General features: G+C 42.3%; 1 protein-coding gene across 5 annotated transcripts in view; it reads left to right on the forward strand.

The window, feature by feature from the left end:
- The window catches only part of KIAA2012 (KIAA2012 ortholog), a 124,074-nt gene that overhangs the window by 13,709 nt on the left and 93,565 nt on the right, over positions 1-16,800 (forward strand). For 4 of the 5 annotated variants that reach the window (XM_069983293.1, XM_069983298.1, XM_069983295.1 and 1 more), the window contains exons 2-6: positions 95-376; positions 8,800-8,962; positions 12,847-13,005; positions 14,560-14,753; positions 16,272-16,455. In XM_069983293.1, the coding sequence (XP_069839394.1) occupies positions 95-376; positions 8,800-8,962; positions 12,847-13,005; positions 14,560-14,753; positions 16,272-16,455 (982 nt within the window). The remainder of the gene's footprint in view (positions 1-94; positions 377-8,799; positions 8,963-12,846; positions 13,006-14,559; positions 14,754-16,271; positions 16,456-16,800) is intronic. The other variant, XM_069983294.1, reaches the window with a different exon arrangement.

Raw genomic sequence — 16,800 nt, forward strand, 5'->3', positions numbered from 1 at the left:
ATGGTGCTGTTTCTAGAAGAAAGAATGTTTTTTTATGCTAGATGTAGGTCGCTGTAAGCTGTGCTTCAGTGTTCTTTATGTTTTCTCATTTTAGGATTATTTCAACTGGAAATCCCGTCAAGATTTTCACATCAAACGATTTCTTAATGGTAGATATACTTCCAACTACTACTGGGCAGTGCCCACCCACAAGACGTATAGCACTAGGAAGGGAGCATTGGTTCTTTATTCTGAAGATTTGGCATTGCCAGCATGGAACGTATCGCAGGACAAGAGGGTAAAGAAAAGGCAACGCTACAAAAGAAAGAATAACCAGATTGAGCTCAGCACTCTGCAAGATCTGACTGGAGCTATTTTGTCTTATGGAAGAAAACAGGTGAATTTATTAAGGGAAACTGTAATATGTAACTTTATTAGCATTGATGCATGATGAGCGGTAGGCAAAATATTGTGCAAAGTCAGAACACAATGGGGGAGATTTATCAAAGGGTGTAAAATTTAGACTGGTGCAAACTGCCCACAGCAACCAATCACAGCTCAGCTTTCCTTTCAGCACTGCCTAAAGCTGAGCTGTGATTGGTTGCTGTGGGTAGTTTGCACCAGTCTAAATTTTACACCCTTTGATAAATCTCCCCCAATGGCTATAAGAAGTGAACACATGACTATGCACCTTATGTGACTGTGTGCAGTGTATTGTCTGATAAGTCACTGGTGCCCCAATCGCCTTCTCCCTTATATGTGAGCACAGTATTGCAGATATATGTGGGCATTGTACAGCAATTTTATATGGTGCATTCTGTGCAGCTTCTTCTGCCCACTTAGGTAGATAATATTTGAGCACTAAATAGAAATTTTATGTGAGTACCAAATGGCAATGTTATTGAGGCTAGTCATTATATAAAAATCTGTGTATGTCCAGTATTCACCCTACTTTTAGTTTTGTCTAGTATTTAAAGGGGTTATCCAGCGAAAATCTTTTCCTTTCAAATCAACTGGTGTCAGAAAGTTATATAGAATTTACTGCTATTAAAAAATCTCAAGTCTTCCCATACTTATAAGAGATGAGTGAACCCGCCGGATTTCTGGTTCGTATGAACCATAACTCTCGGCGTCTGATTCTCGCTGTCTGCTGGCTCCGTGCAGCGGGTGGATACAGCCTAAGAACCCCCTGGAAAACTGGGATACAGCAAATCCCATAAGCTGTATCCCAGTTTTCCAGGCAGTCCTCCGGCTGTATCCACCCGCTGCACGGAGCCTGCAGACAGCGGGAATCAGACGCCGAGAGTTCTGGTTCATACGAACCAGAAATTCGGTGGCTTCGCTCATCTCTGATACTTATCAGCTGCTGTATGTTCTGCAGGAAATGTTTTATTTTCAGTCTGACACAGTGCTCTCTGCTGACATCTGTGGCCGAGACAGGTACTGTCCAGAGTAGCAGCAAATCCCCATAGAAAACCTCTTGTGCTCTGGACAGTTCCTGTCTCAGCCAGAGATGTCAGCAGAGAGCACTGTGTCAGACTGAAAAGTAAACAACATTTCCTGCATGAAATGCAGCAGCTGATACGTATGGGAAGACTTGAGATTTTTAATAGAAGTAAATTACAAATATATATAACTTTCTGACAAAATAGTTGATAAAAAAAAAAAAAAAATGTTAATGTTTGACCCCTTTAATACAATGGTGGTGCAAGAGTAAGATGTGATTTTAAAGTGGAATTTCAGCATCTACATTTTTTGTATCATACTGGGGGCACTGTAAAAGAAAAAAAAGTCCTACTTACCTGCACTGGTCCCTGCACTGCTTTCCTTGGACCACTTATATAGTAGGAGTAACAATTGCACACCAAGAACACCTCCTCACCCGATTATCTAGCCATCCCAACTCAGCCCTTGTCATAGTTACTTAGATCCTTAGGTTTGTTCATTTTACCCATCTCCAGCACATCATCTTCAAGAACAGCTGTCCAGTTGTCTATAACATATAGAAACCAGATAGCTGGCCTTAAATGGAGATGGTCAATGATATTTATTCTCAAGGCATGTGATCCAAAAAAACATTAAAAGGGTTATCCAGTGCTACAAAAACGTGGCCACTTTTCCCCCCTCTCTTGTCTCTAGTTTGGGTGGGGTTTCAAACTCAGTTCCATTGAAGTAAATGGAGCATAATTGCAAACCACATCTGACCTGGAGACAAGAGAGGGGGAAAAGTGGCCATGTTTTTGAAGCGCTGGATAACCCCTTTAATTTCTGATTGTCTAGACACTGGATGTGACTGTAGCTTTAGTCACAGTAATGCACTATGGCAGACGGATCTTGTTCTGCCGTTTCCACTCACTGCATTGCTCACTGAGTTAGAAATATGCCAATCAAGGCCTGTTACAAAGTGTCCTGGAGAAAGCAGCGGATAGTTGGGACCTGTTGGTACATGCCTCCAGTCTGGCAGCCTCTTCAACTGTTTTCAGTAACTGGCTTCACTATCAACACAAAGGCGGCTTTGTGACTTATGGAAAGGACCGTAGTGAAAGATATTGTCATTGTGTCTTACCAGCTATGGAAAGTGAACATTCACATAGCACGGACATAGTTAGAATTTTCCAAGCAAAAATGTTAGCTATGTGAATTTACTAGAACTGATTTACGGGAAGGAATTTGTGTCCATTTCCAATGGGCTGGTATCTAATATAAGAGATATGCACATTACAGTTATAAGTTTTACCGCAAAACAGACTTTAAAGGGGTTGTCCAGTGTTTAAAATTGTCTTATATAATGCTGCCCTGTTGGTTAACATAATAAACAAGCTATGCTTACCTCTTTGCGCTCCTAGTGTGGCCTACTGACCACAGCTCCACGACTTCTGAGATGGACTTGTCTTGGGAGTGACACCCTGCTTAGCCAATCACTGGCTGAAATGTGACAAAGCTCGGTAACCTTTTTAATCTGACCCCTCCACACACACTACCCTACCTACCCCCCCCACACACACACTACCTCACCTGATCCCCCCACACATACACACTCTACCCCACCTGACCCCCCCACACACTACCCCAACTTACCCCCCAAAAACTACCCCACCTGACCCCTTTCACACACACACACACTACCCCACCTGATTCACACACACACATACACACTAACCATCCTGAAACCCACACACACTACCACACCTGACCCCACACACACTACCCCCACCTGACCCCTCCACACACACTACCCCACCTGAACCCCCACACACACTACCCTACCTGACCCTTCCACACACACTCTTCCCTACCAAACCCCCCCCCACACTACCCCACCTGATCCCCCACACATACACACTCTACCCCACCTGACCCCCACACACACACACACACTACCCTACCTGGTCCCCACACACTACCCCACCTGACCCACACACACTACCCTACCTGATCCCCACACATACACACTGCCCACCTGAACCCCAAACACACACACACACACTACCCCACCTGACCCCCTACACACTACCCCCACACACACACTACCTCACCTAACCCCCAAACCCACTACAACACCTGACCACCTCCCACACACTACCCCACCTGACCCCTCCACACACACTACCCTACCTAACCCCCCACACACACTAACCCACCTGGTCCGCCACATTCATACACACTCCACCCCACCTGACCCCCCCACACACTACCCCACCTTACCCCACACACACTACCCTACCTGACCCCACACACACACACTACCCCACCTGATCCCCGCTCACGCATACACGCTACCCCACCTGACCCCCACACACACATACACACTGCCCCACCTTACCCCCTAACACACACATACAAAATACCCCACATGACTACCCACACACATACACACTACCCCACCTAACCCCCCCCACACACACATACACACACACTACCCCACCTGACCTCCCCCCACACACACACACATATACACTACCCCACCTGACCCCCTCACACACATACACACTACCCCGCATGACTACCCACACACATACACACTACCCCACCTGACCCCCCACCCCACACACACACACACATACACACTACCCCACCTGATCCCCACACACACACATACTCACTACCCCATCTGACCCCCCCCCCCCCACACACACACACACACTACCAATCTTATGCCTCAAGAAACCTCAGCTGCCAGATTTTCAGAGGGATGCTTTACTCAGCAGGCCAAGGTGGTGTTTCCATTCACCTCCCCCCACACACTACCCCACCTGAGAGATGGGAGGATAGGGGAGTTCGGCTGCCAGGAAAGCTGGGTGACAATTTTGCCCCCTGCCGCCCGCTGGCACCACAACGATCGAAGCGGCAGCTTCACCTATTGACTGCCCACGTAGCGTCTGGATGTGCTCCTCCAATGCAATAAATGTGGAGCAGGAGAATGGGACTACCACTCCTGCTCCACACTGATTGGATTGGAGGAGCATGTCTGGGTGCTACATGGGGCGGGCAATAGGTGAGGCTGTTGCTAACATCATTGCGGTGCCAGCAAGCTGTGAGCGGGCAGTTGGTAGCAGGCAGCAGGCGGCGGGCTGCCAGCCAGATGCGGCCATTAAGAGAGCCACATCTGGCTTGCGAGTCATAGGTTCCCGACCTCTGCCATGGACCAGAAAATGAAAGCCTTATAGGGATCAGAATAGAATAATTTTATACACTTAGTTTTTTTTTTTTTTTTTAAAGGTTTTAATTTTTTAAAAGCAGTCAAATATAGGGCAAACTACATAAACAGGAACACCCCTCTCCCTCCCTAAATTAAAAAAAGAAAATAGTTTTTTTTTTCTTTATTTTCCCACAAAAATAATTTCCCCCTTGTTTCGCAGCACATTTTATAGAAACATTTGGTCTGTCATTGCAAAGTACAATTGGTGTCGCAAAAAAATAAAAGCTCATCATGTAGGTTAAAAAAAAATCCAAACACAATGGCCTATAAAACACAAGGAGATAAAAACTGGCTTGGTTCTTATAGGGTTAAAGAAAAAAGGACAAAATTCAGAAAAACAAAGTTCCCTATTAGAATGTAAATATACATTCACTAACACATATTGTTGTTTCCTTGCCGCCATTGTCTTGATCAGAACTGGGAGTACTGGTGGTATCTATATATTAGCATATGAATGTGAACACCTATACTAAATGTCTACCTACATGGAGATCTGAAGTTATAACCACTAGCTGGTACCAAGAGTGAAGGCATCCCTTATAAATAAGTACAAGCAATACCCCCAGTGTTTTTATGTAAACAATGGGGGAAATGTACTAAGACCAGGTCTTAAAGAGATTCTGTCAGTAGATTTATCCTGTCCTATGTAAGAGTAGCATAAACTAGTGACAGAGAAGCTGAACAGAATGATGTGTCACTTAAATTGTACTGTGTGGCTTATGCAGAGATCCCCTCCTGAATATCATGGACAATAAGTTGTCATCTCCATTATGAGCATGAGCCCAGTAGTTCTAGATGTTCATGAGAAGCAGAAAACTCCACCCACCAGCTGCTGATTGGCAGTTATCTATCCATGCTGTGTATAGGCAGTCAACTGTAAATCAGTAGTTGGAGGGTGGGGGAAGGGGCATGGCAAGAATCTTTTTCTCCTGCATATTAGGAGAACGGCTGAACAGAATTATGTAAGTAATACACTGATCGGTTCAGCATGTCTGTCACTAGTTTATGCTGCCCTCATTTAAGGCAGCATAAACCTAGTGACAGATTCCCTTTAAGTATCCCTCACCAGTGTATGATCATGCTGGATTTATTAAGACGTGTATACCTAATGATACATCCAGTTGCATCTGAAGCTGCTGTTCCAGCAGCATTAGAATTATACACCAGCACAGAATTGACTTGAACAACAATTTGGGTCATGGGGGTGGCCAAGCCCCTTCGTGTAAAAAGCATCTTTGCTAAGCAAAAGTGACAAAATTTGGGGCATTTGTGCAAAAATTTGTAAAACATTTTGCCAATCTGCACCAGGAGTAGACTTTGACGAATCCCCCCCCCCCCCAATATGTTTCTTTTTTTTCTTGTTTTAAATAGGTATGTGCTATGGTATGTACTTTGTTAGGGCGGGTTCACACTACGGAATTCTCGCCGACAATGTCTGTGGAATTCCGTCAGCTGTCCGCCCGCACATCTGGGCGCCTTTCCGCCGGCCCCATAGACACCATTCTATGGGCCGACGTATTCCGCTGTATGCTGAAAGAAGTGTCATGTTACTTCTTTCAGCGGATCGCGGAATACGCCGGCCCATAGAATGGTGTCTATGGAGCCGGCGGAAAAACGCGTGCCCGTGCGGGCGGACAGGTGACGGAATTCCGCGGACATTTTCTGCGAGAAATCCATAGTATGAACCCGCCCTTAGCTAGCATTGGATCCCCTAAATGCAAAGCAAGCTATGCTGGCTTGTTAAACGTTAAACCTACTGGTATCAAAGCTACCATGACTTTGGTTTGGCATGATGTAAAAATGTTTTTCTAAATAAGTCAAGTGATGTCTTCAAATTATTTTTTAAAGGATATATTGTTGAGTATTGTTGAACTGTATTGTTGAGAGCTTACCAGTAAGAGCTGTACTAATACACACCTCCACAAGCTTTACTTAATAGCAGTAATAAGAACAGCTTAGCAACAAAGAAATACAAACACTGCTAGCAGGGCTTAAGTAGTGCTAATATTACAGCCAAATGACTTTTCTACTTCCCATCACCTTAAACAACATTCTATAATAGATCCATAACATTAAAGGACACAAACTGTAAGAATTTCATATACAGAAATATTCCAGAATACTTGGTTAAATGAAAGAACCAGTTAGCTGATATATTTATTTTAGTAAATACCTGAATTCTTCATGAAATTACAGTTTAAAAACATGTTCATCTGAAGAACTCTGCATTATTCAGCCCAAGGCTATGTTCACACTACAGGATTTTCCAGCAATCAATGAAGGCCATCAAAAAGAAGTCCGATATGTGCTAATGAGAGCCGTCTATGATGATAATAGCACATATAGGACGTCTTTTTGATGGCTGTTGGCAATTGTGGACGAAAAATCTCATTGCGAACATTTATATAATGTGTTTGAGACCATCAGTTGTGTTGTGCAGTGGTTGGTACAGAGACCCACACAGTGTTTAGCCCTATTCAGCTACTGTTCTAATCCACATTATGGGAAGAATCACTCAGCTACGCAAAGAAAAACAATAGTCCATCATTAATTTAAGTGATGCAGGTCAGTCAATTCCGAAAAAATGAAAGGTATCCTTAAAGCGACTCTGTACCCACAGTCTGCCTCCCCCAAACCGCTTGTACCGGCTGTTTTTAATCCAAGATCTGTCCTGGGGTCCATTCAGCAGGTGATGCAGTTATTGTCCTAAAAACAACTAAAACTTGCAGCCCTGTGTCAAATTGGAGTGGCCTAGAGTACCTATGCCCTATGAAGGTACAAGTGGTTTGGGGGGTGTCAGATTGTGGGGAGTCGCTTTAAGAGATGCAGATGAGGTTAGCAGATTGTTTCTACACAAGTTGTCCCACAGTGAAGCATGGAAAGAGAGATGTTATGGCATGGGAGTACTTTGCTGGTGACACTGTTGGCGATTTATTCTAAATTCAAGGCATACCTAACCAGCATGGCTACTACAGCATTCTGCAACATGATATCCTATCTGGGGTTTAGTGGGGCCACTGGGAATTCTGAAATTCTGAAAACCTGTATGAATGTTGTTATACATGCATAGACTAAAGGTCCTATTACACAAAGCAATTATCGGCCGTATTTGGCTGATACCGAACGTTACGGACGATAATCACTTTGTGTAATAGAAGACAACGATCAACCAATGTCGGCTGATCATTGTCTTTCAACATGTTGTAAGAGCAATGATGCAGATAGCAACGATCTGCTGCCATCGCGCTGTGGAATATTGTATAGGCTGCTCGAACAATCTAGCGATCATGCAGGTAGCCCCCCCACACGCAGATCTTCACGCCCCCCCCCCCCCTCCGCTCGCTGCCGACAAGTGTAATAGCGCTGGCAGCGAGCGGGGGAACATGAAGCAAGCGAGTCGCTTGCTCCCTTTAGTCGCCCTGTGTAATAGGGGCTTTAGGCTGTATCCCAATCTAGATAATTTCGGCATGACTAGAGAACAGTTGTATATGTCTTGGTTGATCAGACACCAGTTCAGTCCACTGAAAATGGTGAAAAGTTTTGCTGAATTTTTTCAGCAGTTTTTTTTTTTTTCTTGCCTTTTCCAGTTGTCTAACCTAGTAATTTATATCAACCAAAGCCAATTAAGCCATTCTGCATGCCTAGCTCTTCCTTAGTGGTATGAACTAAATAAGTGTGACGGTATAACTAAGTTGTGTTGTCATTTAGAAATTAGGAGGTGCTAAGTGACAACTCCTATGGGAATGTCCGCCAGGTATAGTACCACTATAAATAAGAATCAACTAAAAAAGGATACTCAACTACCAATGTTTATATATATATATATATATATATATATATATATATATATATATATACAGTATATCTGGCTATTCCCGTGTTTTGAGACTCGTAACTGAGGCTCCATGGACCCCTTTTTTTGCAATTTTTGTATATGTATATATATATATATATATATATATATATATATATATATATAGTGTATTCAAGTTACTAGTAGCATTATATTTTTGTCTAGAGACATTTTGCTACTAGTTTGCTGAGGACATCTAATGAGCATGACTCTGGTTAATCTATGATTACTGAAACTTCCTGACTAGCATGGTGTCACCTTTCTCTAGAAGGATCACCCTGAGCCTCACTGGCAACCATACCTGCATTTTTTAAATGAAGAGGAGATTCAGAGTGGTAGACAGATCCGGCCTGGATATTCACCAAAGAGATATCTTACCCGTCTGTTCCGAACATGGGATCCAAACACAGTTTACAAGCTACAACAAGCAGGTCAGTGAGCAGTATCATGGACCTTTTAAAAACTTTTATATGTCATCAGACCAGCTCCCTTAATATTTCCTCATCCTCCTCACAGTGATTGACAGGCGGCTGTGTATACAGGTATTATATAGCAGCTACCCATCAATCACTACTGAGACGGGCTGAAACTAATACCCCAGGCTTATATAATATGTGTCCAGTGTATGTGCCAATCGCTATTTTATGAAAAGCAGCACCTTTATGGTTAATAGGATGTGGTTAACAGTCCTGTCCCCATGCTATGGCCTTACATAAAGCAGCATAGAGTCACAACAGATCCGGAAGTGCAGCCATATTGGTTTCCACTTGGGGTCGCAGAAACAATCCCTTTCTCTAGCATGGTTAATCAGTAACAAAATATACCATCAATTGCATATGTCTGCCATTGACTATATTACATAGTTACATAGTTACATAGTTAATACGGTTGAAAAAAGACACATGTCCATCAAGTTCAACCAAGGAGGGGATGGATACAGGGAAGGGGGAGGGGCGATAGGTTCTATACATATGCATTTATATTATTTTGCTCTAAGAACTTGTCTAGGCCGGTTTTGAAGCCCTCTACTGTTTTTGCTGTGACCAGATCCTGTGGTAGACTGTTCCACAGATTCACAGTTCTCATGGTAAAGAAGACTTGTCGCCTCCGGAGATTGAACCTTTTTTTCTCCAGGCGGAGGCAGTGCCCTCTTCTCCTTTGAGGGGGTTTTACCTGGAACATCTTTTCCCCATATCTCTTGTAGGGGCCATTTATATATTTAAATAAGTTAATCATATCTCCCCTTAAACGTCTCTTCTCCAGACTAAACAAATGTAATTCTTTTAATCTCTCCTCATAACTAAGATGCTCCATTCCCCTTATTAGTTTAGTTGCCCGTCTTTGTACCCTCTCCAGCTCTAGAACATCCTTTTTATGAATTGGGTTCCAAAACTGGACAGCATACTCCAGATGGGGCCGCACCAAAGCTTTATAAAGCGGTAATATTATATCCCTGTCCCGTGAGTCCATGCCTGTTTTAATGCATGACAATATCCTGCTGGCCTTAGAAGCAGCTGACTGACATTGTGTGCTGTTCTGTAGTCTATTATCTACAAGTACACCCAGATCCTTCTCCATCAGTGACTCTCCCAGAGTAACTCCCCCTAGGACATATGATGCATGTGGGTTATTAGTACCCAGGTGCATAACTTTACATTTATCCACATTGAACCTCATTTGCCAAGTGGACGCCCAAACACTCAGTGTGTCTAAGTCATCCTGTAACATCTGCACATCCTCCATAGACTGTACTGTACTACAAAGCTTGGTGTCATCTGCAAAGATAGAAACATTGCTGTTAATTCCATTCTCAATATCATTAATAAACAAGTTAAACAGAAGAGGGCCCAGTACTGACCCTTGGGGTACACCACTTATTACCGGGGACCATTCGGAGTAGGAATCATTGACCACCACTCTCTGGGTACGATTATTAAGCCAGTTTTCAATCCAGTTACACATTAAATTTTCCAAACCGATAGACTTTAACTTACCCATCAGACGTCCATGAGGAACTGTGTCAAACGCTTTTGCAAAATCCAGGTACACTATATCCACAGCCGCGCCGCCATCCAGGCTTCTACTTACCTCTTCGTAGAAACATATTAGGTTGGTTTGACAGCTTCTGTCCTTAGTAAAACCATGCTGGTTATCACTTATAATACTATTAGCCACTACATATTCCTGGATGTAGTCCCTTATAAGCCCCTCAAATAGTTTCCCCACAATGGACGTTAAGCTTACGGGTCTATAGTTACCTGGGGAAGTTCGAGAGCCCTTTTTGAAGATCGGTATTACATTAGCCTTACGCCAGTCCCTCGGCACAATACCAGTAAGCAAAGAATCACGGAATATTTCATACAAGGGTAGAAAAATTACAGAACTGAGTTCCCTAAGAACTCTGGGGTGCAATCCATCAGGCCCTGGAGCTTTGGTTATATTGAGTTTGTTTAATTTATCTTGGACCATATCTATAGTAAACCAGTTCAGTACATTACATGTGTTAGCAGCACTGGCCCCACCCACCTCAGTACTGGCCCCACCCACCACAGCTCCATCCTCTTTTGTATATACAGAACTGAAGAACCCATTAAGTAACTCAGCTTTCTCCTGATCCCCAGTTATTAATTCCCCGTCACCATTATTTAGGGGTTCTACATGCTCTGACCTTGGTTTTTTTGCATTAATATATTTGAAGAATTTTTTGGGGTTTCTTTTGCTTTCTATAGCTACCTGCCTTTCATTGTGAATTTTTGCTGCTTTTATTACATTTTTACAGGTTTTGTTGACTTCTTTGTAATGTTTAAATGCTACAGCTGACCCATCTGATTTATATTTTTTTGAATGCCCCTTTTTTCTCATTGTGTAGTTTTTCATAGGAACGCTTTGTAAAGCCTTGTCAACTACATATTACAGTTAATAAAAAGGTATTGGTATATCTTAGTTATAACCGTGTTTCCTCGAAAATAAGACAGTGCCTTATATAAATTTTTCCTCCGAAAGAGGCATTATGTCTTATTTTTGGGGGATGTCTTATTTCTGTCCACCCGGCCTCCCCCCTCGGCTCTTCCCCCGCCGCTCTCTCCCCCTGGCCTCCCCCCTCGGCTCTCTCCTTCTGGCCTCCCCTTGGCTCTCTCCTTCCGGAAACACCACCCCCGGCTTACTCACTAACAACCTGTAGGACCAGGAGACCAGGAGCGTGCAGTGGGATGTTGGGACTTGTGGTGGGACTTTAGGACGTGAGTATGTGCGGAGGGATGTGGGTAGGTGCTGCGGGACGTCAGGACGTGCAGGTCATGGCCTTACTTTACGAGGGTGCCTTACTTTCAGGGGGTGCCTTATTTTAGGCTAGTTGGTAGGATAGTGGGGGTGTCTTATTTTAGGAGGATGTCTTATTTTCAGGATAAAACGGTATTTACCTTAGTGCCAAACAAATATTGTTATTTTGCAGAACTCAATAGCACAGCAGGCTATGGAAATAGACTGGGCCCAATTACTAGCTGACTAGTCTTAGAGCCCCATTTATCCAGCAGACACCAAAGCATGTCACTTTAGCCTCCATTTGGGACAACAGACTGTTCCATCCAACTGGAAGTTGTAAAAAAAATGTATACCATGCAGCATACTTTTTAGGTCACTGTGTATGACAGTCCCTATGTGGCATACATTAGACATATACATTGTGGACTCCCCTAAAACGATGCATCTAACAGGTACTGCTAACTTAGTGTGAACCTAGCCTTTTTGTTTTGAGAAACATCATAATTATAGGTGAAATTTATGCAAAAATTAAACATTTTCCCATGGGTTCACAAACCTCTAGCAGTAGTCATTCCTGTTTTATTAGGGGTTGGTTGAATTTTATTTTACACTTTTCTTTATCTTGCCGTAAAAAAAGGTTTATGCAAAAATATTCGGATATGCCATTTTACATGGTCTGCATTTATTTATGTCTTTATATGCAAAGGTTTTATGTAATGGATACTATGTTATTGGTCTTTTAGGTTCTGGTAATGGATTTTTTACAAGTTAGAGCTATGTTAAAAAGATTAAATGGAAACTGTCAATGTTTAGTGTGACTGCGGCGCTCTTAAAACTGCTCCTAAAGTTAAACATATTGCATATAAAAGAGGAGTCTTTTTATACTCATATTTTTCCATTTGGTTTTGTCTACATTAATTTTTTTTATAGCAAAGGGAAGCTTTTTAAGTGTAAGGTCACAAAAATCTACAAAACTACAAGTTTTACTATATGAAAAGTCAAAGTCTAACCTGTCAAAAAAAGCAGACATTTGTAATTGTTTTGTTGTTTTCAGGAAGCTTTAGAGACTCAGTACAGCTTCAACAACTTACAGCCTCAGGAGACAGCAGTGGAAGACATCCAGACTTGTCATCTACTCCATTAAATTATCATCGACTGCCTGTCTTCACCTCCTTACCTTACTGGAGCAATGCAGATCTGTTCACCAGTCCAGGTATTCTTTCAATCTATTATCTTCGTGTTCAACATAGCTTTAAAAAAGAGAACAGATGATGTCAGCATAATGGAAGGTAAAGTTATATTTATGTCACGACAGACAGAGAATCTATTTCATGCTGAACTTTCAGCCATTTGAAAATATTAGTTGCAGCATGATATAAGTGCTGTGTATGTGGAGTATTAATGGGCTGTTAGCTTCCCCTACCCCAAGTAGCAGAAGCAATGTGCTTCCTGGTTATCTTACCCCCTAGGGACTAGACCACTGCTTTTAGGCCCCCCTCAGTGAAAAATGTACCATCCTATGTCTCCCATAATGCCATACCTGCATTGAAACAAGACCAGTATTGGAGCATCCGTTTGTGCAAATTTGTAACCAGAACCTGCCATTCAGTTGTACATCAGATCACTGAATTAATAATAAAAAGATGTCGTTTTAGTAATCTGGAGATTTTTATTAGCTCAATTTTCAAAGCTTGAATAAAAGCATAAACCATGAGAATTCACCCTACATTGTGGATGATGTACTCCACTGTATGCCGGTATAGTGAGAAATGTTGCAGCCCTCTATCAAGGGTATATTGGGAGATCCTGATAACTTTTACCTCCCACACCAGCAGACCCCTAAATGGCACAGGTGACCAACAGCTAAAACCGTTACATAAAGGATTTTGCTCATCAGTCGTCATTTACATATCTGACAATAGGAACAAAAGAATATTACATCAAATGAAAAATTGATACATTTTATTAATACGTTCTTAATTCTTTAATCTAGCCAAAAATAATTGTCCTTTCTTGAATGTTCATGATTTATGCCTACTGTTTGTTATGGTTGGAGGAAAGTGTGGAGTTGCTAAATTAGTGATAGAAAACACATTAGAACTGGCGGTTCATGACACAATTGTATCTTGAACACAATAAACCAATAAGCATTGCTCTCTGCTGCCACCTCTGTCCATGTCAGGAACTGTCCAGAGCAGTAGCAAATCCCCACAGAACACCTCTCCTGCTCTCCAGACTGGAAAAAATACACCAATTCCTGAAGGACATACAGCAGCTGACTGGAAGACTTGAGTATTTATTTTTTATAGAAGTAACCAGTCAATTTGAAATATTTTTTTTTTTGCTGAACTGCCCCTTAAATGTATACCCCTTTAATAAATAACCTTAATAACCTTGAGGATATGCCCCATTGATAATAAGCAGGAGTTGTCTCATGTATTAACCTTTGAGCAGGGCTGTCCCAAACACATTTTCATGACCATGTTCACTAATATGTCAGTAACTGGAAAGCTCAGCCTGTGCTGCTAGCTCTGCATATGGTGCCTCAGACCCTAAAGCTTTGGTGTTTTTTTGTTTTTTGTTTTTTAAAGGGTGAAACTCATGCATTTGACCATATATGTTTGCCTCATTGATATTTTTACTTTGAGAAATCATTTGAGAATTCGCAGATTTCAGCCAAGTTGCCGCCTTAGTACACAAGGTGCTTTGTTCTAGATAAGTCACATTTGAAAAGTACACATTTATGCAATCCTCCTATTTACTTCAGGGCATTGCACCCCAGTGGAGGAGGAGACTGGAAATGAAGTAGAACTGGCCTATGACAAGGAAATCCTTGAAATATATGGGAAAAGCTCAACTATACCCAGTACAGCAACCTTCAGGAAATCCAGTCCAGAGCGAAGAGAATCTCATGTTACACAGAGTTCATTGAAAGTCAAAGAGCAGCACAACTCACACACGGTAAATGAAATAACAAGAGAGATATATGTGGTATACCACTAGGAGAAGGTGAAGTAGGTAGTGGGTTGGGTGCTACTGAGAAGATTTGATGCTGTGTTCAGTTATTTAGATTAAATCTGCTGTGGATCCGCACCATGAAATCTGCTGCGATACTGTATAAGTGAAGATACCCTAAAAAACTAAATTCTGCCTAAATTTCCCATTTAATGCTGCGCTCTGCTGCAGGTTGCTGGTGGTAATGCTGCCAGTGTTGGTAACTGATGAGTTTTTCCCTCCACTGCATACAGTACATTGTGCTCAAATTCAGTTAGCGCGTGGTTGTTCCCAATTTTTTTCGTCTAACTCCAAATAGCTTTAGTTAGTGCCGTTGCTAATTTTCTCTTTAAGGCTAGGTTCACACTGCGTTTTCAGCATCCGTTTAACGGATCCGTTTTTTTTAACGTCCAGAAAAATAGGGTCAGCAACGGTTTTTGGTCCGTTTTGGTCCGCCAAAAAAAACGGATCCGTTTTTTTTATAATGGAAGTCAATGTAAAAACGGATGCACACATATGAATCCGTTTTTCATGCGTTTTTTTGCAAAAAACGGATGCGTTAAACGGATGCTGAAAACGCAGTGTGAACCTAGCCTAAGGGTGCGTTTACATATACAGGACATGCAGTAGATTTGATGGCGCAGATTTGAAGCTGCAGATTTGCTTTGAAGTTGTAACATAAAATCTGCGCCATCAAATCTGCTGCAGATCCTGTATGTTTGAACGCACCTTTAGGCTATGTTGACACTACGTAAGTTTTGTAACAATCATGGCCGTTGTTGCTGATTTGCGTGATTGCTACGGAACTTGCGTAGTGTTGCCGTCTATGGAATCCTGCCCGGAGTGTATACACATAGCATACACTCCACCCAGGCTCCCTACTGGCGCCGCAAAAAACTGACATGTCAGTTTTCTGCAGCTGCTATTCATTGAATAGGGGCCGCAGAAAACCTGTCAGTGTCCACAATAGAGCTAGCCGCTTCGGCCGCACGCTCCATTGTGTGCATCGGGGAATTTGGATGCAGGCGCACACTGATGCATCAGGGAAGATCATTCAAACGGAACGGCTGGTGTCTTACGCCATGTGAATATGGCCTTAAGGTGCATTCACATGTACAGGATTCCCAGCAGATCTGATGGCGCAAATTTAAATCCGCAGCAGATCAGCAGCAGATTTTATGGCCCAGATTTGATTTGCTTTGAATCTGCAACTTCAAATCTGTGCCATCAAATCTGCTGCAGATCTGCTGCGGATCCTGTATGTGTGAATGCACCCTTAGGGAGCTAGAGAGCACCAGAAGCAATGAGGGACATTGGGACATTGTAGCCACTGTGTGTTTATATTGTGCAACAGAAATTTTAACTGCTGTGTTAGTTAATCATCTTCATGTACAATGTCATCTACAATAGAAGCACTGTACACATAACACTCTCAAGAAATCTGTCTTTTCTTCTATTTACGCAACACATTTTTGCTTTTAACAGGCAGAAGCACAGCAGAATCCGAGCAATGGAGAGGATGCAATGAGCAGTATATCGGATCACTATGAAAAGCCTCCAGTGCCTGTAGATGTGTCTTTTAGTAAGGAAGATTCTGTACCACATCATGGAAAACCTCACACAACTTTCTATGGTGGTCCTTTTGCAGGGAGAAGGAAACACCCACACAGTAAGTAACAAACACCCACACAGTAAGTAACGGTGTTAACCACAAGGCAATCTACAGGCATATGGTATAAATCTTGACCAATAAACTAGAAGTGCTCTGAGAAAGTATCTGCCCCTTTAAAGTGCCTCGTTTTATTGTCATGTAATAATGTTAGACATAAACCTTCTTTTAAATATTGCTATAGCTTTTAAGTTGTCTAGCATCCATATTTTTCATGTTAAAAAAATTCTGCATGACATCACAAAGAAATAGTTGACTATGTCTAATTGATCATTCGATTCAGCAGACTAAAGACAGCCAGGACAGCTTATTTTAAATTACACCTGTGGACAAGGTTCACACCAT

This window comes from Dendropsophus ebraccatus, chromosome 9 (assembly GCF_027789765.1).
Source record: "Dendropsophus ebraccatus isolate aDenEbr1 chromosome 9, aDenEbr1.pat, whole genome shotgun sequence".
Lineage (NCBI taxonomy): Eukaryota > Metazoa > Chordata > Amphibia > Anura > Hylidae > Dendropsophus > Dendropsophus ebraccatus.